At 53.6% G+C, this 26130-nt stretch overlaps 1 protein-coding gene across 1 annotated transcript in view; it reads left to right on the plus strand.

Annotated features, from left to right (window-relative positions):
* Window positions 1–23198, plus strand: part of LOC143989350 (cullin-9-like) — a gene marked incomplete at its 3' end in the record, with an annotated part of 36881 nt that extends 13683 nt beyond the window's left edge. The window contains 7 exon segments of the mRNA XM_077489448.1: window positions 1932–2094; window positions 2499–2706; window positions 2780–2970; window positions 3461–3657; window positions 4316–4553; window positions 22713–22818; window positions 22974–23198. Of these exon segments, the coding sequence (XP_077345574.1) occupies window positions 1932–2094; window positions 2499–2706; window positions 2780–2970; window positions 3461–3657; window positions 4316–4553; window positions 22713–22818; window positions 22974–23198 (1328 nt within the window).
* Between the last annotated feature and the right edge of the window lie 2932 nt (window positions 23199–26130).

Raw genomic sequence — 26130 nt, forward strand, 5'->3', positions numbered from 1 at the left:
CGTGGTGTATCTGGATAAAGGAAGGCCCGTAAATGTGGTGTATCTGGATAAAGGAAGGCCCGTAGACGTGGTGTATCTGGATAAAGGAAGGCCCGTAGACGTGGTGTATCTGGATAAAGGAAGGCCCGTAGACGTGGTGTATCTGGATAAAGGAAGGCCCGTAGACGTGGTGTATCTGGATAAAGGAAGGCCCGTAGATGTGGTGTATCTAGATAAAGGAAGGTCCGTAGACGTGGTGTATCTGGATAAAGGAAGGTCCGTAGACGTGGTGTATCTGGATAAAGGAAGGCCCGTAGACGTGGTGTATCTGGATAAAGGAAGGCCCGTAGATGTGGTGTATCTAGATAAAGGAAGGCCCGTAGACGTGGTGTATCTGGATAAAGGAAGGCCTGTAGACGTGGTGTATCTAGATAAAGGAAAGCCTGTAGATGTGGTGTATCTAGATAATGGAAGGCCCGTAGACGTGGTGTATCTGGATAAAGGAAGGCCCGTAGATGTGGTGTTTATAGATAAAGGAAGGCCCGTAGACGTGGTGTATCTGGATAAAGGAAGGCCCGTAGATGTGGTGTTTATAGATAAAGGAAGGCCTGTAGACGTGGTGTATCTAGATAAAGGAAGGCCCGTAGATGTGGTGTATCTAGATAAAGGAAGGCCCGTAGATGTGGTGTATCTAGATAAAGGAAGGTCCGTAGACGTGGTGTATCTGGATTTTGCAAAAGCATTTGACACAGTTCCCCATAAAAGTTTACTGTACAAAATAAGGTGGGTTGGCATGGACAATAGGGCGAGTACATGGATTGAAAACTGGTTACAAGGGCGAGTTCAGAGGGTGGTGATAAATGGGGAGAACTCGGAATGGTCGGGGGTGGGTAGTGGGGTCCCCCAGGATTCTGTGCTGGGACCAATCCTATTTAATTTATTCATAAATGACCTGGAGGAGGGGGATGGGGGAAACAGCTCAATCTCTGTATTTGTGGACGATACTAAGATAAGCCGGGCAATAACTTCTCCGCAGGATGTGGAAACCTTGCAAGAAGATCTGAACAAATGAATGGGGGGAGGCAACATGGCAAATGAGGTTCAATGTAGAAAAATGTAATATAATGTATTTGGGTGGCAAAAATTGAATGCAATCTATAGACTTGGGGGATTTAGGATGGAGAAGGACTGGTGACCCCACAATATATAAATAGTGGACTGGTGACCCCACAATAGGGAGAAAACTTTTCCGCGGAAGGGAGTATAACAAGACTCGTGGCCACTCATTAAAATTAGAAGAAAAGAGGTTTAACCTTAAACTGTGTAGAGGGTTCTTTACTGTAAGAGCTGTAAGGATGTACAATTCCCTTCCACAGGTGGTGGTCTCAGCTGGGGTGGCATCGATGGTTTCAACAAACTTAGATAATCACCTGAATGACCGCAACATACAGGGATATACAATGTAGTACTGACATATAATAACACACATAGGTTGGACTTGATGTCGTTGTTGTGTTTTTTTTTTTTTTTTCAACCTCGCCTACTATGTAACTATGTATACAGGGGTCTGTCCTCTCCAGACGGCTGACATGGATGGGGGGTGTACGGGGGTCTGTCCTCTCCAGACGGCTGACATGGATGGGGGGTGTACGGGGGTCTGTCCTCTCCAGACGGCTGACATGGATGGGGGGTGTACGGGGGTCTGTCCTCTCCAGACGGCTGACATGGATGGGGGGTGTACGGGGGTCTGTCCTCTCCAGACGGCTGACATGGATGGGGGGTGTACGGGGGTCTGTCCTCTCCAGACGGCTGACATGGATGGGGGGTGTACGGGGGTCTGTCCTCTCCAGACGGCTGACATGGATGGGGGGTGTACGGGGGTCTGTCCTCTCCGGTTAGGTAAGTCATTTCAGGGGATATTATTACAGAAAGATCTTTTGTTTCTCCTGCAGGACTGAGCAGTGACCACGATACTGAGATAAAGAGATCCCTTGAAAGCTGTCGGGTTCTGGCACCTGGTGTCCGCCATGTTGGTTTGGAGCATGACTGGAAATTTGCCGACAGGAATGTGGTCCAGGAAGGGGCCAAAGGAGCCCCTGGAAATTCAGACCTCAGGTGCGTATTGCTTTATGGTATAAATAATGCGTGACTCCAATCTGGGGCATATAGGGCTCACCCCCATCCTCAGACTTATGGTATAGATTGTGTGTGCCCCAAGGCTCATGTTTTCTGGATAATAGTGGGGTATATAGGGTGAAGGCACCATAGCTCACACCCGTCCTCCCGCTTTATGGTATAGATTGTGTTTGCCCCTAGGCTCCTGTTCTCAAGGTAGTAGTGGGGTATGTAGGCTGGGAAGGTATTGGCTCCCAATATGGTCCTCTGCTCCTGGACATCCTGACAGTTTGTTGCTCCAGTGATAGGAATAGTTTTTAGTGTGAAGGTTCCTCTTGCCTTTGATTTGGAATTAAGTCTGAAGTTGGCTCTTCTGGAATTTACACTCAGACTTTCTCCGCCAGTGAACAAATGGTCGGTATGTTGGTGGAACTTCTGACATCCCAGATGAAGGACAAGCTGCTGGTGGTGACGTGTCTGCAGTTGACGTACCTGGTCATGTCCAAGTATGACTGGCGGGTCTTGTTTGCCACAGAGGGAGGCGTGAGAGCCGTGTTGGGGTGTATGCAGGAACATCGTTTCTCTGCCGCCGTTCAGCATATAGGGCTCGCGGTAAGTGTAGGACCTGTAGACCAACCTACATACCACAAGTGTCTCCATCTGATAACCTCAATATTCCCGGCAGGTCCTGAAGGTGCTGACGGGTGCGGACGGTTCTGATTCTCGGGGACAGTGGGGACACAACACCCTGAGTCCCGGGGATGCTCAGGTGATAAAGGAGATCTTCTCCAGCATTGGATCTGCAGCCAGCGGCTCCTCCAGCAGCCTCCTCGGGGCCATCCCTGGCGCCATTACCAAGATGATAAGTGTGGAGGGGTGAGGGTGATGCCTATTGTCTGTCTGTACAAAATCTGTATATGTGGACTGATGGCCTTCAATCAGTATGACCCTTCCTCGTTCCTGCACCTCTGTCAGTATGACCCTTCCTCGTTCCTGCACCTCTGTCGGCATGACCCTTTCTCGTTCCTGCACCTCTGTCGGCATGACCCTTCCTCGTTCCTGCACCTCTGTCGGCATGACCCTTCCTCGTTCCTGCACCTCTGTCGGCATGACCCTTCCTCGTTCCTGCACCCCTGTTGGTATGACCCTTCCTCATTCCTGCACCTCTGTCGGCATGACCCTTCCTCGTTCCTGCACCCCTGTTGGTATGACCCTTCCTCGTTCCTGCACCTCTATCAGTATGACCCTTCCTCGTTCCTGCACCTCTATCAGTATGACCCTTCCTCGTTCCTGCACCTCTATCAGTATGACCCTTCCTCGTTCCTGCACCTCTATCAGTATGACCCTTCCTTCTATTATCTGGCAGGTGTTTCCCCTCGGTCTACAATGGTCTCCTGGTCCTCCGGATGCTGATGGAGAACCATAAGGGTTTGTCTGAGCAGCTGTCCAGTATGGAGTTGTCCTCCATCCTCCAGAGCTTCTTGGAGGACCCCTGCAGTTCTATAGATGAGCCTCAGCGCCACCTCCTGTCTCTTCTGCTCCACTGCTGCCCGCAGATCACTGGTAAGAACTGTATTCTATGACTGATGTCGGGAAGTTCAGCCTCCGTTCTGGTCAATGACTTGTATCTGTTGTCAGAGTGTCATAGACTTGAATGGGACATCCCTGCCTCTGTACAAGCATGCCCCATTCATGCCTGTGAGACTTGAATCTGTAAATGTGGGCAGCCATGCACTACATTTTTTACTGTTTAAGTTGCTGACGGTACGGGTGACCACATCCATTGCAGGAAGTAAATGTGGACCTTTTTGGAGGTGGACACCCTGGTGAAAGATCTAGAACAGTGATGGCGAACCTTGGCACCCCAGATGTTTTGGAACTACATTTCCCATGATGCTCCACTACAATGCAAGGTACCAGAGCATCATGGGAAATGTAGTTCCAAAACATCTGGAGTGCCAAGGTTCGCCATCACTGTTCTAGAACATACCCTGATCATTGCACCCTATAGATATCAGGATGTCCTTTTTATTTTGAGATTAGCGTTGGGGTTTAACCCTCTTAGCCTGTCTGAGAAGATGGGAGAGACCACCAATAGTCTGTCCAATGAGATGGGAGAGACCACCAATGAGATGGGAGATACCACCAACTATCTGTCCAATGAAATGGGAGAGATCGTGAATAGTCTGTCCAATTAGATGCTCTGTCCTGTCTCTTGCAGGGTGTAATGCAGGGCTGGCAGTCCAGGAAATGGATCTCTCGTCTTTGCTGAGCGCTCTGAAGGACATTCGGATGTGTCGGGAAATGCTTCCCTCCTTGGAACGATGTGTTTGTGATGATCTCTCCTCACTACGTTGTGATGTGCCACAACTTCTCAGCGACCTCAACTTCTTCCTGCAGCTCCTCTCCTGCCTGGAACAGCTCAAGGACGAGAAACGTCTACAACTCTGTGTGTACAGGTGAGGAGGTGGGTGTATTAAGGCATGTTCCTGGTGTACAGGTGAGGAGGTGGGTGTACTAGGTCACGTTCCTGGTGTACAGGTGAGGAGGTGGGTGTACTAGGTCACGTTCCTGGTGTACAGGTGAGGAGGTGGGTGTATTAAGGCATGTTCCTGGTGTACAGGTGAGGAGGTGGGTGTACTAGGTCACGTTCCTGGTGTACAGGTGAGGAGGTGGGTGTATTAAGGCATGTTCCTGGTGTACAGGTGAGGAGGTGGGTGTATTAAGGCATGTTCCTGGTGTACAGGTGAGGAGGTGGGTGTATTAAGGCATGTTCCTGGTGTACAGGTGAGGAGGTGGGTGTATTAAGGCATGTTCCTGGTGTACAGGTGAGGAGGTGGGTGTATTAAGGCATGTTCCTGGTGTACAGGTGAGGAGGTGGGTGTATTAAGGCATGTTCCTGGTGTACAGGTGAGGGGGTGGGTGTACTAGGTCACGTTCCTGGTGTACAGGTGAGGAGGTGGGTGTACTAGGTCACGTTCCTGGTGTACAGGTGAGGAGGTGGGTGTACTAGGTCACGTTCCTGGTGTACAGGTGAGGAGGTGGGTGTACTAGGTCACGTTCCTGGTGTACAGGTGAGGAGGTGGGTGTACTAGGTCACGTTCCTGGTGTGCAGGTGAGGAGGTGGGTGTACTAGGTCACGTTCCTGGTGTACAGGTGAGGAGGTGGGTGTACTAGGTCACGTTCCTGGTGTACAGGTGAGGAGGTGGGTGTACTAGGTCATGTTCCTGGTGTACAGGTGAGGAGTTGGGCATACTAGGTCACGTTCCTGGTGTACAGGTGAGGAGGTGGGTGTACTAGGTCACGTTCCTGGTGTGCAGGTGAGGAGGTGGGTGTACTAGGTCACGTTCCTGGTGTGCAGGTGAGGAGGTGGGTGTACTAGGTCACGTTCCTGGTGTACAGGTGAGGAGTTGGGTGTACTAGGTCACGTTCCTGGTGTACAGGTGAGGAGTTGGGTGTACTAGGTCACGTTCCTGGTGTACAGGTGAGGAGTTGGGTGTACCAGGTCACCTTCCTGGTGTACAGGTGAGGAGTTGGGTGTACTAGGTCACGTTCCTGGTGTACAGGTGAGGAGCTGGGTGTACCAGGTCACGTTCCTGGTGTACAGGTGAGGAGTTGGGTGTACTAGGTCACGTTCCTGGTGTACAGGTGAGGAGGTGGGTGTACTAGGTCACGTTCCTGGTGTACAGGTGAGGAGGTGGGTGTATTAAGGCATGTTCCTGGTGTACAGGTGAGGAGTTGGGTGTACTAGGTCACGTTCCTGGTGTACAGGTGAGGAGGTGGGCGTACTAGGTCACGTTCCTGGTGTACAGGTGAGGAGGTGGGTGTACTAGGTCACGTTCCTGGTGTACAGGTGAGGAGGTGGGTGTATTAAGGCATGTTCCTGGTGTACAGGTGAGGAGGTGGGTGTATTAAGGCATGTTCCTGGTGTACAGGTGAGGAGGTGGGTGTATTAAGGCATGTTCCTGGTGTACAGGTGAGGAGGTGGGTGTATTAAGGCATGTTCCTGGTGTACAGGTGAGGGGGTGGGTGTACTAGGTCACGTTCCTGGTGTACAGGTGAGGAGGTGGGTGTACTAGGTCACGTTCCTGGTGTACAGGTGAGGAGGTGGGTGTACTAGGTCACGTTCCTGGTGTACAGGTGAGGAGGTGGGTGTACTAGGTCACGTTCCTGGTGTACAGGTGAGGAGGTGGGTGTACTAGGTCACGTTCCTGGTGTGCAGGTGAGGAGGTGGGTGTACTAGGTCACGTTCCTGGTGTACAGGTGAGGAGGTGGGTGTACTAGGTCACGTTCCTGGTGTACAGGTGAGGAGGTGGGTGTACTAGGTCATGTTCCTGGTGTACAGGTGAGGAGTTGGGCATACTAGGTCACGTTCCTGGTGTACAGGTGAGGAGGTGGGTGTACTAGGTCACGTTCCTGGTGTGCAGGTGAGGAGGTGGGTGTACTAGGTCACGTTCCTGGTGTGCAGGTGAGGAGGTGGGTGTACTAGGTCACGTTCCTGGTGTACAGGTGAGGAGTTGGGTGTACTAGGTCACGTTCCTGGTGTACAGGTGAGGAGTTGGGTGTACTAGGTCACGTTCCTGGTGTACAGGTGAGGAGCTGGGTGTACCAGGTCACCTTCCTGGTGTACAGGTGAGGAGTTGGGTGTACTAGGTCACGTTCCTGGTGTACAGGTGAGGAGCTGGGTGTACCAGGTCACGTTCCTGGTGTACAGGTGAGGAGTTGGGTGTACTAGGTCACGTTCCTGGTGTACAGGTGAGGAGGTGGGTGTACTAGGTCACGTTCCTGGTGTACAGGTGAGGAGGTGGGTGTATTAAGGCATGTTCCTGGTGTACAGGTGAGGAGTTGGGTGTACTAGGTCACGTTCCTGGTGTACAGGTGAGGAGGTGGGCGTACTAGGTCACGTTCCTGGTGTACAGGTGAGGAGTTGGGTGTACTAGGTCACGTTCCTGGTGTACAGGTGAGGAGTTGGGTGTACTAGGTCACGTTCCTGGTGTACAGGTGAGGAGGTGGGCGTACTAGGTCACGTTCCTGGTGTACAGGTGAGGAGTTGGGTGTACAGGTGAGGAGTTGGGTGTACAGGTGAGGAGTTGGGTGTACTAGGTCACGTTCCTGGTGTACAGGTGAGGAGGTGGGTGTACTAGGTCACGTTCCTGGTGTACAGGTGAGGAGGTGGGTGTACTAGGTCACGTTCCTGGTGTACAGGTGAGGAGGTGGGTGTACTAGGTCACGTTCCTGGTGTACAGGTGAGGAGGTGGGTGTACTAGGTCACGTTCCTGGTGTGCAGGTGAGGAGGTGGGTGTACTAGGTCACGTTCCTGGTGTGCAGGTGAGGAGGTGGGTGTACTAGGTCACGTTCCTGGTGTACAGGTGAGGAGTTGGGTGTACTAGGTCACGTTCCTGGTGTACAGGTGAGGAGTTGGGTGTACTAGGTCACGTTCCTGGTGTACAGGTGAGGAGCTGGGTGTACCAGGTCACATTCCTGGTGTACAGGTGAGGAGTTGGGTGTACTAGGTCACGTTCCTGGTGTACAGGTGAGGAGCTGGGTGTACCAGGTCACGTTCCTGGTGTACAGGTGAGGAGGTGGGTGTACTAGGTCACGTTCCTGGTGTACAGGTGAGGAGGTGGGTGTACTAGGTCACGTTCCTGGTGTACAGGTGAGGAGGTGGGTGTATTAAGGCATGTTCCTGGTGTACAGGTGAGGAGTTGGGCGTACTAGGTCACGTTCCTGGTGTACAGGTGAGGAGTTGGGTGTACAGGTGAGGAGTTGGGTGTACAGGTGAGGAGTTGGGTGTACTAGGTCACGTTCCTGGTGTACAGGTGAGGAGGTGGGTGTACTAGGTCACGTTCCTGGTGTACAGGTGAGGAGGTGGGTGTACTAGGTCACGTTCCTGGTGTACAGGTGAGGAGGTGGGTGTATTAAGGCATGTTCCTGGTGTACAGGTGAGGAGTTGGGTGTACTAGGTCACGTTCCTGGTGTACAGGTGAGGAGGTGGGCGTACTAGGTCACGTTCCTGGTGTACAGGTGAGGAGTTGGGTGTACAGGTGAGGAGTTGGGTGTACAGGTGAGGAGTTGGGTGTACAGGTGAGGAGTTGGGTGTACTAGGTCACGTTCCTGGTGTACAGGTGAGGAGTTGGGCGTACTAGGTCACGTTCCTGGTGTACAGGTGAGGAGGTGGGTGTACTAGGTCACGTTCCTGGTGTACAGGTGAGGAGGTGGGTGTATTAAGGCATGTTCCTGGTGTACAGGTGAGGAGGTGGGTGTACTAGGTCACGTTCCTGGTGTACAGGTGAGGAGGTGGGCGTACTAGGTCACGTTCCTGGTGTACAGGTGAGGAGGTGGGTGTATTAAGGCATGTTCCTGGTGTACAGGTGAGGAGGTGGGTGTACTAGGTCACGTTCCTGGTGTACAGGTGAGGAGTTGGGTGTACTAGGTCACGTTCCTGGTGTACAGGTGAGGAGGTGGGTGTATTAAGGCATGTTCCTGGTGTACAGGTGAGGAGGTGGGTGTACTAGGTCACGTTCCTGGTGTACAGGTGAGGAGTTGGGTGTACTAGGTCACGTTCCTGGTGTACAGGTGAGGAGGTGGGTGTATTAAGGCATGTTCCTGGTGTACAGGTGAGGAGGTGGGCGTACTAGGTCACGTTCCTGGTGTACAGGTGAGGAGGTGGGCGTACTAGGTCACGTTCCTGGTGTACAGGTGAGGAGGTGGGCGTACTAGGTCACGTTCCTGGTGTACAGGTGAGGAGTTGGGTGTACAGGTGAGGAGTTGGGTGTACAGGTGAGGAGTTGGGTGTACTAGGTCACGTTCCTGGTGTACAGGTGAGGAGGTGGGTGTACTAGGTCACGTTCCTGGTGTACAGGTGAGGAGGTGGGTGTACTAGGTCACGTTCCTGGTGTACAGGTGAGGAGGTGGGTGTATTAAGGCATGTTCCTGGTGTACAGGTGAGGAGTTGGGTGTACTAGGTCACGTTCCTGGTGTACAGGTGAGGAGGTGGGCGTACTAGGTCACGTTCCTGGTGTACAGGTGAGGAGTTGGGTGTACAGGTGAGGAGTTGGGTGTACAGGTGAGGAGTTGGGTGTACAGGTGAGGAGTTGGGTGTACTAGGTCACGTTCCTGGTGTACAGGGGAGGAGTTGGGTGTACTAGGTCACGTTCCTGGTGTACAGGTGAGGAGTTGGGTGTACTAGGTCACGTTCCTGGTGTACAGGTGAGGAGGTGGGTGTATTAAGGTATGTTCCTGGTGTACAGGTGAGGAGGTGGGTGTACTAGGTCACGTTCCTGGTGTACAGGTGAGGAGGTGGGCGTACTAGGTCACGTTCCTGGTGTACAGGTGAGGAGGTGGGTGTACTAGGTCACGTTCCTGGTGTACAGGTGAGGAGTTGGGTGTACAGGTGAGGAGTTGGGTGTACTAGGTCACGTTCCTGGTGTACAGGTGAGGAGGTGGGTGTATTAAGGCATGTTCCTGGTGTACAGGTGAGGAGTTGGGTGTACTAGGTCACGTTCCTGGTGTACAGGTGAGGAGGTGGGCGTACTAGGTCACGTTCCTGGTGTACAGGTGAGGAGTTGGGTGTACTAGGTCACGTTCCTGGTGTACAGGTGAGGAGTTGGGTGTACTAGGTCACGTTCCTGGTGTACAGGTGAGGAGGTGGGTGTACTAGGTCACGTTCCTGGTGTACAGGTGAGGAGATGGGTGTATTAAGGCATGTTCCTGGTGTACAGGTGAGGAGTTGGGTGTACTAGGTCACGTTCCTGGTGTACAGGTGAGGAGGTGGGCGTACTAGGTCACGTTCCTGGTGTACAGGTGAGGAGTTGGGTGTACTAGGTCACGTTCCTGGTGTACAGGTGAGGAGTTGGGTGTACAGGTGAGGAGTTGGGTGTACTAGGTCACGTTCCTGGTGTACAGGTGAGGAGTTGGGTGTACTAGGTCACGTTCCTGGTGTACAGGTGAGGAGGTGGGTGTACTAGGTCACGTTCCTGGTGTACAGGTGAGGAGTTGGGCGTACTAGGTCATGTTCCTGGTGTACAGGTGAGGAGTTGGGCGTACTAGGTCATGTTCCTGGTGTACAGGTGAGGAGGTGGGCGTACTAGGTCACGTTCCTGGTGTACAGGTGAGGAGTTGGGTGTACTAGGTCACGTTCCTGGTGTACAGGTGAGGAGTTGGGTGTACTAGGTCACGTTCCTGGTGTACAGGTGAGGAGATGGGTGTATTAAGGCATGTTCCTGGTGTACAGGTGAGGAGTTGGGTGTACTAGGTCACGTTCCTGGTGTACAGGTGAGGAGGTGGGTGTACTAGGTCACGTTCCTGGTGTACAGGTGAGGAGATGGGTGTATTAAGGCATGTTCCTGGTGTAGGGGTGAGGAGTTGGGTGTACTAGGTCACGTTCCTGGTGTACAGGTGAGGAGTTGGGCGTACTAGGTCACGTTCCTGGTGTACAGGTGAGGAGTTGGGTGTACTAGGTCACGTTCCTGGTGTACAGGTGAGGAGGTGGGCGTACTAGGTCACGTTCCTGGTGTACAGGTGAGGAGTTGGGTGTACTAGGTCACGTTCCTGGTGTACAGGTGAGGAGGTGGGTGTACTAGGTCACGTTCCTGGTGTACAGGTGAGGAGTTGGGCGTACTAGGTCATGTTCCTGGTGTACAGGTGAGGAGTTGGGCGTACTAGGTCATGTTCCTGGTGTACAGGTGAGGAGGTGGGCGTACTAGGTCACGTTCCTGGTGTACAGGTGAGGAGTTGGGTGTACTAGGTCACGTTCCTGGTGTACAGGTGAGGAGTTGGGTGTACTAGGTCACGTTCCTGGTGTACAGGTGAGGAGTTGGGTGTACTAGGTCACGTTCCTGGTGTACAGGTGAGGAGGTGGGTGTACTAGGTCACGTTCCTGGTGTACAGGTGAGGAGTTGGGTGTACTAGGTCACGTTCCCGGTGTACAGGTGAGGAGTTGGGTGTACTAGGTCACGTTCCTGGTGTACAGGTGAGGAGGTGGGTGTACTAGGTCACGTTCCTGGTGTACAGGTGAGGAGTTGGGTGTACTAGGTCACGTTCCTGGTGTACAGGTGAGGAGTTGGGTGTACTAGGTCACGTTCCTGGTGTACAGGTGAGGAGGTGGGTGTACTAGGTCACGTTCCTGGTGTACAGGTGAGGAGTTGGGTGTACTAGGTCACGTTCCTGGTGTACAGGTGAGGAGTTGGGTGTACTAGGTCATGTTCCTGGTGTACAGGTGAGGAGTTGGGTGTACTAGGTCACGTTCCTGGTGTACAGGTGAGGAGTTGGGTGTACTAGGTCACGTTCCTGGTATACAGGTGAGGAGTTGGGTGTACTAGGTCACGTTCCTGGTGTACAGGTGAGGAGTTGGGTGTACTAGGTCACGTTCCTGGTGTACAGGTGAGGAGTTGGGTGTACTAGGTCACGTTCCTGGTGTACAGGTGAGGAGTTGGGTGTACTAGGTCACGTTCCTGGTGTACAGGTGAGGAGGTGGGTGTACTAGGTCACGTTCCTGGTGTACAGGTGAGGAGTTGGGTGTACTAGGTCACGTTCCTGGTGTACAGGTGAGGAGGTGGGTGTACTAGGTCACGTTCCTGGTGTACAGGTGAGGAGGTGGGCGTACTAGGTCACGTTCCTGGTGTACAGGTGAGGAGGTGGGCGTACTAGGTCACGTTCCTGGTGTACAGGTGAGGAGTTGGGTGTACTAGGTCACGTTCCTGGTGTACAGGTGAGGAGTTGGGTGTACTAGGTCACGTTCCTGGTGTACAGGTGAGGAGGTGGGTGTACTAGGTCACGTTCCTGGTGTACAGGTGAGGAGTTGGGTGTACTAGGTCACGTTCCTGGTGTACAGGTGAGGAGTTGGGTGTACTAGGTCACGTTCCCGGTGTACAGGTGAGGAGGTGGGTGTACTAGGTCACGTTCCTGGTGTACAGGTGAGGAGGTGGGTGTACTAGGTCACGTTCCTGGTGTACAGGTGAGGAGTTGGGTGTACTAGGTCACATTCCTGGTGTACAGGTGAGGAGGTGGGTGTATTAAGGCATGTTCCTGGTGTACAGGTGAGGAGTTGGGTGTACTAGGTCACGTTCCCGGTGTACAGGTGAGGAGGTGGGTGTATTAAGGCATGTTCCTGGTGTACAGGTGAGGAGTTGGGTGTACTAGGTCACGTTCCTGGTGTACAGGTGAGGAGGTGGGCGTACTAGGTCACGTTCCTGGTGTACAGGTGAGGAGTTGGGTGTACTAGGTCACGTTCCTGGTGTACAGGTGAGGAGTTGGGTGTACTAGGTCACGTTCCTGGTGTACAGGTGAGGAGGTGGGTGTACTAGGTCACGTTCCTGGTGTACAGGTGAGGAGATGGGTGTATTAAGGCATGTTCCTGGTGTACAGGTGAGGAGTTGGGTGTACTAGGTCACGTTCCTGGTGTACAGGTGAGGAGGTGGGCGTACTAGGTCACGTTCCTGGTGTACAGGTGAGGAGTTGGGTGTACTAGGTCACGTTCCTGGTGTACAGGTGAGGAGTTGGGTGTACAGGTGAGGAGTTGGGTGTACTAGGTCACGTTCCTGGTGTACAGGTGAGGAGTTGGGTGTACTAGGTCACGTTCCTGGTGTACAGGTGAGGAGGTGGGTGTACTAGGTCACGTTCCTGGTGTACAGGTGAGGAGTTGGGTGTACTAGGTCATGTTCCTGGTGTACAGGTGAGGAGTTGGGCGTACTAGGTCATGTTCCTGGTGTACAGGTGAGGAGGTGGGCGTACTAGGTCACGTTCCTGGTGTACAGGTGAGGAGTTGGGTGTACTAGGTCACGTTCCTGGTGTACAGGTGAGGAGTTGGGTGTACTAGGTCACGTTCCTGGTGTACAGGTGAGGAGATGGGTGTATTAAGGCATGTTCCTGGTGTACAGGTGAGGAGTTGGGTGTACTAGGTCACGTTCCTGGTGTACAGGTGAGGAGGTGGGTGTACTAGGTCACGTTCCTGGTGTACAGGTGAGGAGATGGGTGTATTAAGGCATGTTCCTGGTGTACAGGTGAGGAGTTGGGTGTACTAGGTCACGTTCCTGGTGTACAGGTGAGGAGGTGGGCGTACTAGGTCACGTTCCTGGTGTACAGGTGAGGAGTTGGGTGTACTAGGTCACGTTCCTGGTGTACAGGTGAGGAGGTGGGTGTACTAGGTCACGTTCCTGGTGTACAGGTGAGGAGTTGGGCGTACTAGGTCATGTTCCTGGTGTACAGGTGAGGAGTTGGGCGTACTAGGTCATGTTCCTGGTGTACAGGTGAGGAGGTGGGCGTACTAGGTCACGTTCCTGGTGTACAGGTGAGGAGTTGGGTGTACTAGGTCACGTTCCTGGTGTACAGGTGAGGAGTTGGGTGTACTAGGTCACGTTCCTGGTGTACAGGTGAGGAGTTGGGTGTACTAGGTCACGTTCCTGGTGTACAGGTGAGGAGGTGGGTGTACTAGGTCACGTTCCTGGTGTACAGGTGAGGAGTTGGGTGTACTAGGTCACGTTCCCGGTGTACAGGTGAGGAGTTGGGTGTACTAGGTCACGTTCCTGGTGTACAGGTGAGGAGGTGGGTGTACTAGGTCACGTTCCTGGTGTACAGGTGAGGAGTTGGGTGTACTAGGTCACGTTCCTGGTGTACAGGTGAGGAGTTGGGTGTACTAGGTCACGTTCCTGGTGTACAGGTGAGGAGGTGGGTGTACTAGGTCACGTTCCTGGTGTACAGGTGAGGAGTTGGGTGTACTAGGTCACGTTCCTGGTGTACAGGTGAGGAGTTGGGTGTACTAGGTCACGTTCCTGGTGTACAGGTGAGGAGTTGGGTGTACTAGGTCACGTTCCTGGTGTACAGGTGAGGAGGTGGGCGTACTAGGTCACGTTCCTGGTGTACAGGTGAGGAGGTGGGCGTACTAGGTCACGTTCCTGGTGTACAGGTGAGGAGGTGGGCGTACTAGGTCACGTTCCTGGTGTACAGGTGAGGAGGTGGGCGTACTAGGTCACGTTCCTGGTGTACAGGTGAGGAGTTGGGTGTACTAGGTCACATTCCTGGTGTACAGGTGAGGAGGTGGGTGTATTAAGGCATGTTCCTGGTGTACAGGTGAGGAGTTGGGTGTACTAGGTCACGTTCCCGGTGTACAGGTGAGGAGGTGGGTGTATTAAGGCATGTTCCTGGTGTACAGGTGAGGAGTTGGGTGTACTAGGTCACGTTCCTGGTGTACAGGTGAGGAGGTGGGCGTACTAGGTCACGTTCCTGGTGTACAGGTGAGGAGTTGGGTGTACTAGGTCACGTTCCTGGTGTACAGGTGAGGAGTTGGGTGTACTAGGTCACGTTCCTGGTGTACAGGTGAGGAGGTGGGTGTACTAGGTCACGTTCCTGGTGTACAGGTGAGGAGATGGGTGTATTAAGGCATGTTCCTGGTGTACAGGTGAGGAGTTGGGTGTACTAGGTCACGTTCCTGGTGTACAGGTGAGGAGGTGGGCGTACTAGGTCACGTTCCTGGTGTACAGGTGAGGAGTTGGGTGTACTAGGTCACGTTCCTGGTGTACAGGTGAGGAGTTGGGTGTACAGGTGAGGAGTTGGGTGTACTAGGTCACGTTCCTGGTGTACAGGTGAGGAGTTGGGTGTACTAGGTCACGTTCCTGGTGTACAGGTGAGGAGGTGGGTGTACTAGGTCACGTTCCTGGTGTACAGGTGAGGAGTTGGGCGTACTAGGTCATGTTCCTGGTGTACAGGTGAGGAGGTGGGCGTACTAGGTCACGTTCCTGGTGTACAGGTGAGGAGTTGGGTGTACTAGGTCACGTTCCTGGTGTACAGGTGAGGAGTTGGGTGTACTAGGTCACGTTCCTGGTGTACAGGTGAGGAGTTGGGCGTACTAGGTCATGTTCCTGGTGTACAGGTGAGGAGGTGGGCGTACTAGGTCACGTTCCTGGTGTACAGGTGAGGAGTTGGGTGTACTAGGTCACGTTCCTGGTGTACAGGTGAGGAGGTGGGTGTACTAGGTCACGTTCCTGGTGTACAGGTGAGGAGTTGGGTGTACTAGGTCACGTTCCTGGTGTACAGGTGAGGAGGTGGGTGTATTAAGGCATGTTCCTGGTGTACAGGTGAGGAGTTGGGTGTACTAGGTCACGTTCCTGGTGTACAGGTGAGGAGGTGGGTGTACTAGGTCACGTTCCTGGTGTACAGGTGAGGAGATGGGTGTATTAAGGCATGTTCCTGGTGTACAGGTGAGGAGTTGGGTGTACTAGGTCACGTTCCTGGTGTACAGGTGAGGAGGTGGGCGTACTAGGTCACGTTCCTGGTGTACAGGTGAGGAGTTGGGTGTACTAGGTCACGTTCCTGGTGTACAGGTGAGGAGGTGGGTGTACTAGGTCACGTTCCTGGTGTACAGGTGAGGAGTTGGGCGTACTAGGTCATGTTCCTGGTGTACAGGTGAGGAGTTGGGCGTACTAGGTCATGTTCCTGGTGTACAGGTGAGGAGGTGGGCGTACTAGGTCACGTTCCTGGTGTACAGGTGAGGAGTTGGGTGTACTAGGTCACGTTCCTGGTGTACAGGTGAGGAGTTGGGTGTACTAGGTCACGTTCCTGGTGTACAGGTGAGGAGTTGGGTGTACTAGGTCACGTTCCTGGTGTACAGGTGAGGAGGTGGGTGTACTAGGTCACGTTCCTGGTGTACAGGTGAGGAGTTGGGTGTACTAGGTCACGTTCCTGGTGTACAGGTGAGGAGGTGGGTGTACTAGGTCACGTTCCTGGTGTACAGGTGAGGAGTTGGGTGTACTAGGTCACGTTCCTGGTGTACAGGTGAGGAGTTGGGTGTACTAGGTCACGTTCCTGGTGTACAGGTGAGGAGTTGGGTGTACTAGGTCACGTTCCTGGTGTACAGGTGAGGAGGTGGGTGTACTAGGTCACGTTCCTGGTGTACAGGTGAGGAGTTGGGTGTACTAGGTCACGTTCCTGGTGTACAGGTGAGGAGTTGGGTGTACCAGGTCACGTTCCTGGTGTACAGGTGAGGAGGTGGGCGTACTAGGTCACGTTCCTGGTGTACAGGTGAGGAGTTGGGTGTACTAGGTCACGTTCCTGGTGTACAGGTGAGGAGTTGGGTGTACTAGGTCACGTTCCTGGTGTACAGGTGAGGAGGTGGGTGTACTAGGTCACGTTCCTGGTGTACAGGTGAGGAGGTGGGTGTACTAGGTCACGTTCCCGGTGTACAGGTGAGGAGTTGGGTGTACTAGGTCACGTTCCTGGTGTACAGGTGAGGAGTTGGGTGTACTAGGTCACGTTCCTGGTGTACAGGTGAGGAGTTGGGTGTACTAGGTCACGTTCCTGGTGTACAGGTGAGGAGTTGGGTGTACTAGGTCACGTTCCTGGTGTACAGGTGAGGAGTTGGGTGTACTAGGTCACGTTCCTGGTGTACAGGTGAGGAGTTGGGTGTACTAGGTCACGTTCCTGGTGTACAGGTGAGGAGTTGGGTGTACTAGGTCACGTTCCTGGTGTACAGGTGAGGAGTTGGGTGTACTAGGTCACGTTCCTGGTGTACAGGTGAGGAGTTGGGTGTACTAGGTCACGTTCCCGGTGTACAGGTGAGGAGTTGGGTGTACTAGGTCACGTTCCTGGTGTACAGGTGAGGAGTTGGGTGTACTAGGTCACGTTCCTGGTGTACAGGTGAGGAGTTGGGTGTACTAGGTCACGTTCCTGGTGTACAGGTGAGGAGTTGGGTGTACTAGGTCACGTTCCTGGTGTACAGGTGAGGAGTTGGGCGTACTAGGTCACGTTCCTGGTGTACAGGTGAGGAGTTGGGCGTACTAGGTCACGTTCCTGGTGTACAGGTGAGGAGTTGGGCGTACTAGGTCACGTTCCTGGTGTACAGGTGAGGAGGTGGGCGTACTAGGTCACGTTCCTGGTGTACAGGTGAGGAGGTGGGTGTACTAGGTCACGTTCCTGGTATACAGGTGAGGAGGTGGGTGTACTAGGTCACGTTCCTGGTGTACAGGTGAGGAGGTGGGTGTACTAGGTCACGTTCCTGGTGTACAGGTGAGGAGGTGGGTGTACTAGGTCACGTTCCTGGTGTACAGGTGAGGAGGTGGGTGTACTAGGTCACGTTCCTGGTGTACAGGTGAGGAGTTGGGTGTACCAGGTCACGTTCCTGGTGTACAGGTGAGGAGGTGGGCGTACTAGGTCACGTTCCTGGTGTACAGGTGAGGAGTTGGGTGTACTAGGTCACGTTCCTGGTGTACAGGTGAGGAGTTGGGTGTACTAGGTCACGTTCCTGGTGTACAGGTGAGGAGGTGGGTGTACTAGGTCACGTTCCTGGTGTACAGGTGAGGAGTTGGGTGTACTAGGTCACGTTCCCGGTGTACAGGTGAGGAGTTGGGTGTACTAGGTCACGTTCCTGGTGTACAGGTGAGGAGTTGGGTGTACTAGGTCACGTTCCTGGTGTACAGGTGAGGAGTTGGGTGTACTAGGTCACGTTCCTGGTGTACAGGTGAGGAGGTGGGTGTACTAGGTCACGTTCCTGGTGTACAGGTGAGGAGTTGGGTGTACTAGGTCACGTTCCTGGTGTACAGGTGAGGAGTTGGGTGTACCAGGTCACGTTCCTGGTGTACAGGTGAGGAGGTGGGCGTACTAGGTCACGTTCCTGGTGTACAGGTGAGGAGTTGGGTGTACTAGGTCACGTTCCTGGTGTACAGGTGAGGAGTTGGGTGTACTAGGTCACGTTCCTGGTGTACAGGTGAGGAGGTGGGTGTACTAGGTCACGTTCCTGGTGTACAGGTGAGGAGGTGGGTGTACTAGGTCACGTTCCCGGTGTACAGGTGAGGAGTTGGGTGTACTAGGTCGTGTTCCTGGTGTACAGGTGAGGAGTTGGGTGTACTAGGTCACGTTCCTGGTGTACAGGTGAGGAGTTGGGTGTACTAGGTCACGTTCCTGGTGTACAGGTGAGGAGTTGGGTGTACTAGGTCACGTTCCTGGTGTACAGGTGAGGAGTTGGGTGTACTAGGTCACGTTCCTGGTGTACAGGTGAGGAGTTGGGTGTACTAGGTCACGTTCCTGGTGTACAGGTGAGGAGTTGGGTGTACTAGGTCACGTTCCTGGTGTACAGGTGAGGAGTTGGGTGTACTAGGTCACGTTCCTGGTGTACAGGTGAGGAGTTGGGTGTACTAGGTCACGTTCCCGGTGTACAGGTGAGGAGTTGGGTGTACTAGGTCACGTTCCTGGTGTACAGGTGAGGAGTTGGGTGTACTAGGTCACGTTCCTGGTGTACAGGTGAGGAGTTGGGTGTACTAGGTCACGTTCCTGGTGTACAGGTGAGGAGTTGGGTGTACTAGGTCACGTTCCTGGTGTACAGGTGAGGAGTTGGGCGTACTAGGTCACGTTCCTGGTGTACAGGTGAGGAGTTGGGCGTACTAGGTCACGTTCCTGGTGTACAGGTGAGGAGTTGGGCGTACTAGGTCACGTTCCTGGTGTACAGGTGAGGAGGTGGGCGTACTAGGTCACGTTCCTGGTGTACAGGTGAGGAGGTGGGTGTACTAGGTCACGTTCCTGGTATACAGGTGAGGAGGTGGGTGTACTAGGTCACGTTCCTGGTGTACAGGTGAGGAGGTGGGTGTACTAGGTCACGTTCCTGGTGTACAGGTGAGGAGGTGGGTGTACTAGGTCACGTTCCTGGTGTACAGGTGAGGAGGTGGGTGTACTAGGTCACGTTCCTGGTGTACAGGTGAGGAGGTGGGTGTACTAGGTCACGTTCCTGGTGTACAGGTGAGGAGTTGGGTGTACTAGGTCACGTTCCTGGTGTACAGGTGAGGAGTTGGGCGTACTAGGTCACGTTCCTGGTGTACAGGTGAGGAGTTGGGCGTACTAGGTCACGTTCCTGGTGTACAGGTGAGGAGTTGGGCGTACTAGGTCACGTTCCTGGTGTACAGGTGAGGAGTTGGGCGTACTAGGTCACGTTCCTGGTGTACAGGTGAGGAGTTGGGTGTACTAGGTCACGTTCCTGGTGTACAGGTGAGGAGTTGGGTGTACTAGGTCACGTTCCTGGTGTGCAGGTGAGGAGGTGGGTGTACTAGGTCACGTTCCTGGTGTACAGGTGAGGAGGTGGGTGTACTAGGTCACGTTCCTGGTGTACAGGTGAGGAGTTGGGTGTACTAGGTCACGTTCCTGGTGTACAGGTGAGGAGTTGGGTGTACTAGGTCACGTTCCTGGTGTACAGGTGAGGAGGTGGGTGTACTAGGTCACGTTCCTGGTGTACAGGTGAGGAGTTGGGTGTACTAGGTCACGTTCCTGGTGTACAGGTGAGGAGTTGGGTGTACTAGGTCACGTTCCTGGTGTACAGGTGAGGAGTTGGGTGTACTAGGTCACGTTCCTGGTGTACAGGTGAGGAGGTGGGTGTACTAGGTCACGTTCCTGGTGTACAGGTGAGGAGTTGGGTGTACTAGGTCACGTTCCTGGTGTACAGGTGAGGAGTTGGGTGTACTAGGTCACGTTCCTGGTGTACAGGTGAGGAGGTGGGTGTACTAGGTCACGTTCCTGGTGTACAGGTGAGGAGTTGGGTGTACTAGGTCACGTTCCTGGTGTACAGGTGAGGAGTTGGGTGTACTAGGTCACGTTCCTGGTGTACAGGTGAGGAGGTGGGTGTACTAGGTCACGTTCCTGGTGTACAGGTGAGGAGGTGGGTGTACTAGGTCACGTTCCTGGTATACAGGTGAGGAGGTGGGTGTACTAGGTCACGTTCCTGGTGTACAGGTGAGGAGGTGGGTGTACTAGGTCACGTTCCTGGTGTACAGGTGAGGAGGTGGGTGTACTAGGTCACGTTCCTGGTGTACAGGTGAGGAGTTGGGTGTACCAGGTCACGTTCCTGGTGTACAGGTGAGGAGTTGGGTGTACTAGGTCACGTTCCTGGTGTACAGGTGAGGAGTTGGGTGTACTAGGTCACGTTCCTGGTGTACAGGTGAGGAGTTGGGTGTACTAGGTCACGTTCCTGGTGTACAGGTGAGGAGTTGGGTGTACCAGGTCACGTTCCTGGTGTACAGGTGAGGAGTTGGGTGTACCAGGTCACGTTCCTGGTGTACAGGTGAGGAGTTGGGTGTACTAGGTCACGTTCCTGGTGTACAGGTGAGGAGTTGGGTGTACTAGGTCACGTTCCTGGTGTACAGGTGAGGAGTTGGGTGTACTAGGTCACGTTCCTGGTGTACAGGTGAGGAGGTGGGTGTACCAGGTCACGTTCCTGGTGTACAGGTGAGGAGTTGGGTGTACTAGGTCACGTTCCTGGTGTACAGGTGAGGAGTTGGGTGTACTAGGTCACGTTCCTGGTGTACAGGTGAGGAGGTGGGTGTACTAGGTCACGTTCCTGGTGTACAGGTGAGGAGTTGGGTGTACCAGGTCACGTTCCTGGTGTACAGGTGAGGAGTTGGGTGTACCAGGTCACGTTCCTGGTGTACAGGTGAGGAGTTGGGTGTACTAGGTCACGTTCCTGGTGTGCAGGTGAGGAGGTGGGTGTACTAGGTCACGTTCCTGGTGTACAGGTGAGGAGGTGGGTGTACTAGGTCACGTTCCTGGTGTGCAGGTGAGGAGGTGGGTGTACTAGGTCACGTTCCTGGTGTACAGGTGAGGAGGTGGGTGTATTAAGGCATGTTCCTGGTGTACAGGTGAGGAGGTGGGTGTACTAGGTCACGTTCCTGGTGTACAGGTGAGGAGTTGGGTGTACTAGGTCACGTTCCTGGTGTACAGGTGAGGAGGTGGGTGTATTAAGGCATGTTCCTGGTGTACAGGTGAGGAGGTGGGCGTACTAGGTCACGTTCCTGGTGTACAGGTGAGGAGGTGGGCGTACTAGGTCACGTTCCTGGTGTACAGGTGAGGAGTTGGGCGTACTAGGTCACGTTCCTGGTGTACAGGTGAGGAGTTGGGTGTACAGGTGAGGAGTTGGGTGTACAGGTGAGGAGTTGGGTGTACTAGGTCACGTTCCTGGTGTACAGGTGAGGAGGTGGGTGTACTAGGTCACGTTCCTGGTGTACAGGTGAGGAGGTGGGTGTACTAGGTCACGTTCCTGGTGTACAGGTGAGGAGGTGGGTGTATTAAGGCATGTTCCTGGTGTACAGGTGAGGAGTTGGGTGTACTAGGTCACGTTCCTGGTGTACAGGTGAGGAGGTGGGCGTACTAGGTCACGTTCCTGGTGTACAGGTGAGGAGTTGGGTGTACAGGTGAGGAGTTGGGTGTACAGGTGAGGAGTTGGGTGTACAGGTGAGGAGTTGGGTGTACTAGGTCACGTTCCTGGTGTACAGGTGAGGAGTTGGGCGTACTAGGTCACGTTCCTGGTGTACAGGTGAGGAGGTGGGTGTACTAGGTCACGTTCCTGGTGTACAGGTGAGGAGGTGGGTGTATTAAGGCATGTTCCTGGTGTACAGGTGAGGAGGTGGGTGTACTAGGTCACGTTCCTGGTGTACAGGTGAGGAGGTGGGCGTACTAGGTCACGTTCCTGGTGTACAGGTGAGGAGGTGGGTGTATTAAGGCATGTTCCTGGTGTACAGGTGAGGAGGTGGGTGTACTAGGTCACGTTCCTGGTGTACAGGTGAGGAGGTGGGTGTACTAGGTCACGTTCCTGGTGTACAGGTGAGGAGTTGGGTGTACTAGGTCACGTTCCTGGTGTACAGGTGAGGAGGTGGGTGTATTAAGGCATGTTCCTGGTGTACAGGTGAGGAGGTGGGTGTACTAGGTCACGTTCCTGGTGTACAGGTGAGGAGTTGGGTGTACTAGGTCACGTTCCTGGTGTACAGGTGAGGAGGTGGGTGTATTAAGGCATGTTCCTGGTGTACAGGTGAGGAGGTGGGCGTACTAGGTCACGTTCCTGGTGTACAGGTGAGGAGGTGGGCGTACTAGGTCACGTTCCTGGTGTACAGGTGAGGAGGTGGGCGTACTAGGTCACGTTCCTGGTGTACAGGTGAGGAGTTGGGTGTACAGGTGAGGAGTTGGGTGTACAGGTGAGGAGTTGGGTGTACTAGGTCACGTTCCTGGTGTACAGGTGAGGAGGTGGGTGTACTAGGTCACGTTCCTGGTGTACAGGTGAGGAGGTGGGTGTACTAGGTCACGTTCCTGGTGTACAGGTGAGGAGGTGGGTGTACTAGGTCACGTTCCTGGTGTACAGGTGAGGAGTTGGGTGTACTAGGTCACGTTCCTGGTGTACAGGTGAGGAGTTGGGTGTACTAGGTCACGTTCCTGGTGTACAGGTGAGGAGGTGGGCGTACTAGGTCACGTTCCTGGTGTACAGGTGAGGAGTTGGGTGTACAGGTGAGGAGTTGGGTGTACTAGGTCACGTTCCTGGTGTACAGGTGAGGAGTTGGGTGTACTAGGTCACGTTCCTGGTGTACAGGTGAGGAGTTGGGTGTACTAGGTCACGTTCCTGGTGTACAGGTGAGGAGGTGGGTGTACTAGGTCACGTTCCTGGTGTACAGGTGAGGAGTTGGGTGTACTAGGTCACGTTCCTGGTATACAGGGGGATGTCCTTGGTGTAATGGTGAGGATGGTGGGTGGACCTTGTAGGATGACTTGTCTTGACTGGTAGGAGGTGAAGTTTCGGGAGGACACTGGCAGTAGTTGTAGAATATATTTTTGGTCTGAGTGACTTTTTACTCTTTAGAAAAGTCTGGAATTGCTTTTCTCCGCAGGATCCTAAACAAGGCCTTACATCTGTATGAAGAGGATGTCCTTCCCTGGCATAAGTCCATTTCACCGAGCCTGAGAATTCTGGAAGCTTCTGGTGGGGACAGAGAGGTCAGGCTGGATTGAACATGGAGGATGTTGGGGGTGTGATGGGCGGGGGAGGGTGATGAGGGATGTATTGGTGTCTTCCCTCTCATGGAATGCCCTCATTGGTCTTCGTTGGGTTTCTTCATAGTTGGCTGATCTCTTTGGCTCTTTATGTTCAGCTCTTCCAGGAGGTGGTCCGTTTCCTGCACAGCTTGGCGGTGGCCAGTAAGGACTGCGCTATGGTCATGTGTGGTCTCAGAGCTGGAGATATTCTAAGTAAAGCGTTGGACAAACAGAGCTCTGATGAGTTGACTTCGAAACTCCGCGACCTCCTGACAACCTGTGAGACATACACCGCTGTACACCACAAGATGGCGGCCTGCGTGGTGGCTGGATGTATGCAGGTGCGAGTATTCTACCTGTCCGCTCCTATGGGAGTGCCGCGGCACTCTGTACTCATTCTCCTGGGGGGAGGGCAGAGTAATGCCGCGTACACACGGCCGGACTTCTCGACGGCAAAGGGCCTACGGAAACGAATCCACCGGACAATTCGATCGTGTGTGGGCTCCATCGGACCTTTGCTGTCGAAAAATCAGACGGACCTTAGATTTAGAACATGTTTCAAATCTTTCCGACGGACTCGAGTCCGGACGAATAATCTGTTCGTGTGTGTGCTGGTCTGACGGACGAAAACCGACGCTAGGGCAGCTATTGGCTGCTGGCTATGAACTTCCTTATTCTAGTCCGGTCGTACGTCATCACAGTCCAATCCATCGGACTTTGGTGTGATTGTGTGTGGCCAAGTCCGTTCATTCGGAAAGTCCGTCAGACCTAGTCTGCCGGAAAGTCCGGTCCTGTGTACGTGGCATGAGGCTTTCATTGCCTTGCTTTCTCCACCATGTTATTGCCTCAGGTCCGGGTACATTGCCGGGCTGTACGGAGCTTCTCTAGTGGTCACCAGTCACATGGTGTCTCCCCAGATGACATTTCCAACACTATTCTACACATCAGACTTTTCTGGGGCTGCATTCCACCCACATTGTGCTCCTCAGAGAGTATACTCCCATCCCTCTGCCTTCTCTCCTCCTCTGTGTTCACCCCCCACCCCCAGATCTCCTCCTCCTCCTCCTCCTCCTCCTTCTCCTCCTCACCCTGAGTGAGTATACTCCCATCCCTCTGTCTTCTCTCCTCCTCTGTGTTCACCCCCCATCCTCCATATCTCCTTTACATCCTGAGTGAGTATACTCCCATCCCTCTGCCTTCTCTCCTCCTTGGTGTTCATCCCCCACCCCCAGATCTCCTCCTCCTCCTCCTCCTCCTCCTCCTCCTCCTCCTCACCCTGAGTGAGTACACTCCCATCCCTCTGCCCTCTCTCCTCCTTGGTGTTCATCCCCCACCCCCAGATCTCCTCCTCCTCCTCCTCCTCCTCCTCAGTGAGTATACTCCCATCCCTCTGTCTTCTCTCCTCCTCTGTGTTCACCCCCCATCCTCCATATCTCCTTTACATCCTGAGTGAGTATACTCCCATCCCTCTGCCTTCTCTCCTCCTTGGTGTTCCTCCTCATCCTCCTCCTCATCCTCCTCCTCCTCCTCCTCCTCCTCACTCTGAGTGAGTATACTCCCACCCCTCTGTCTTCTCTCCTCCTCTGTGTTCACCCCCCATCCTGAGTGAGTATACTCCCATCCCTCTGCCTTCTCTCCTCCTTGGTGTTCATCCCCCACCCCCAGACCTCCTCCTCCTCCTCCTCCTCCTCCTCCTCCTCCTCCTCCTCCTCCTCACCCTGAGTGAGTACACTCCCATCCCTCTGCCTTCTCTCCTCCTTTGTGTTCATCCCCCACCCCCAGATCTCCTCCTCCTCCTCCTCCTCCTCCTCCTCCTCCTCCTCCTCCTCCTCCTCCTCACCCTGAGTGAGTACACTCCCATCCCTCTGCCTTCTCTCCTCCTTGGTGTTCATCCCCCACCCCCAGATCTCCTCCTCCTCCTCCTCCTCCTCCTCCTCCTCCTCCTCCTCCTCCTCCTCCTCACCCTGAGTGAGTACACTCCCATCCCTCTGCCCTCTCTCCTCCTTGGTGTTCATCCCCCACCCCCAGATCTCCTCCTCCTCCTCCTCCTCACCCTGAGTGAGTATACTCCCACCCCTCTGTCTTCTCTCCTCCTCTGTGTTCACCCCCCCATCCTCCATATCTCCTTTACATCCTGAGTGAGTATACTCCCATCCTCTGCCTTCTCTCCTCCTTGGTGTTCATCCTCCTCCTCCTCCTCCTCCTCCTCCTCCTCCTCCTCCTCACCCTGAGTGAGTATACTCCCACCCCTCTGTCTTCTCTCCTCCTCTGTGTTCACCCCCCATCCTGAGTGAGTATACTCCCATCCCTCTGCCTCCTCTCCTCCTTGGTGTTCATCCCCCACCCCCAGACCTCCTCCTCCTCCTCCTCCTCCTCCTCCTGAGTACACTCCCATCCCTCTGCCTTCTCTCCTCCTTGGTGTTCATCCCCCACCCCCAGATCTCCTCCTCCTCCTCCTCCTCACCCTGAGTGAGTATACTCCCACCCCTCTGTGTTCACCCCCCCATCCCCATATCTGCTTTACATTCTGAGTGAGTATACTCCCATCCCTCTGCCTTCTCTCTGGACGTGGATCGGGGATCGATCTCCTGCTGTCTTGGACGCCTCTTAACAAATTCTGGAAATGAGGTTTTCCAGCGTCCCGATCACAGCTACATCTAACCAGAAACAGCACAAAACATAAAATGACCACATAGAGAATTCTGTATAAACGATTTTATTGAGGCATAAAAAAGATTGTTCTAGAGGGACTGCAGTCTGCTGACATCATTTAACATCATTAAAACCTCTTTGCCATTCTGAAGCTTCCCTCCAACCACTTTGCATATTATATTATATATATATACTGGGATTCTGTACAAATATGCTGCAGAAATCTCCCTCCATGGAATCTGACTGTGGCCATTATAACTGTGGGCAGCTCAAGTGGCTGCCTGTTCATTTCCTGGATTTACACAGAGACACGCCTCCAGCTCTGCCGCTCTCATTGGCCCTCTCATGACTCCCCTCACTTCTTGGCAAACTCTCAGAATAGCGAGGGAGCTGTGTATGATGTCATAAGCCTCTGTCAATGAGCAGACAGGAAACAGGAAGTGGGCTGTTTGAGGGATTTACTGCCAGAAAAAATGTTTTACTATCCAAAGATAAAACCACCAAGATGAGAAATGACTGGAGGTCCTCGAGATAAAAACCAGGAAATGTACATCTAATCCCAGTACTAAAGACCCTTATTTTATTACATATTTCATGGAGGTCTATATTATGCCCCATAGA

Source organism: Lithobates pipiens, unplaced genomic scaffold, assembly GCF_037356315.1.
Source record: "Lithobates pipiens isolate NorthernLeopardFrog02 unplaced genomic scaffold, aLitPip1_a1.2 Scaffold_18, whole genome shotgun sequence".
In the NCBI taxonomy this organism is placed as follows: Eukaryota; Metazoa; Chordata; class Amphibia; order Anura; family Ranidae; genus Lithobates; species Lithobates pipiens.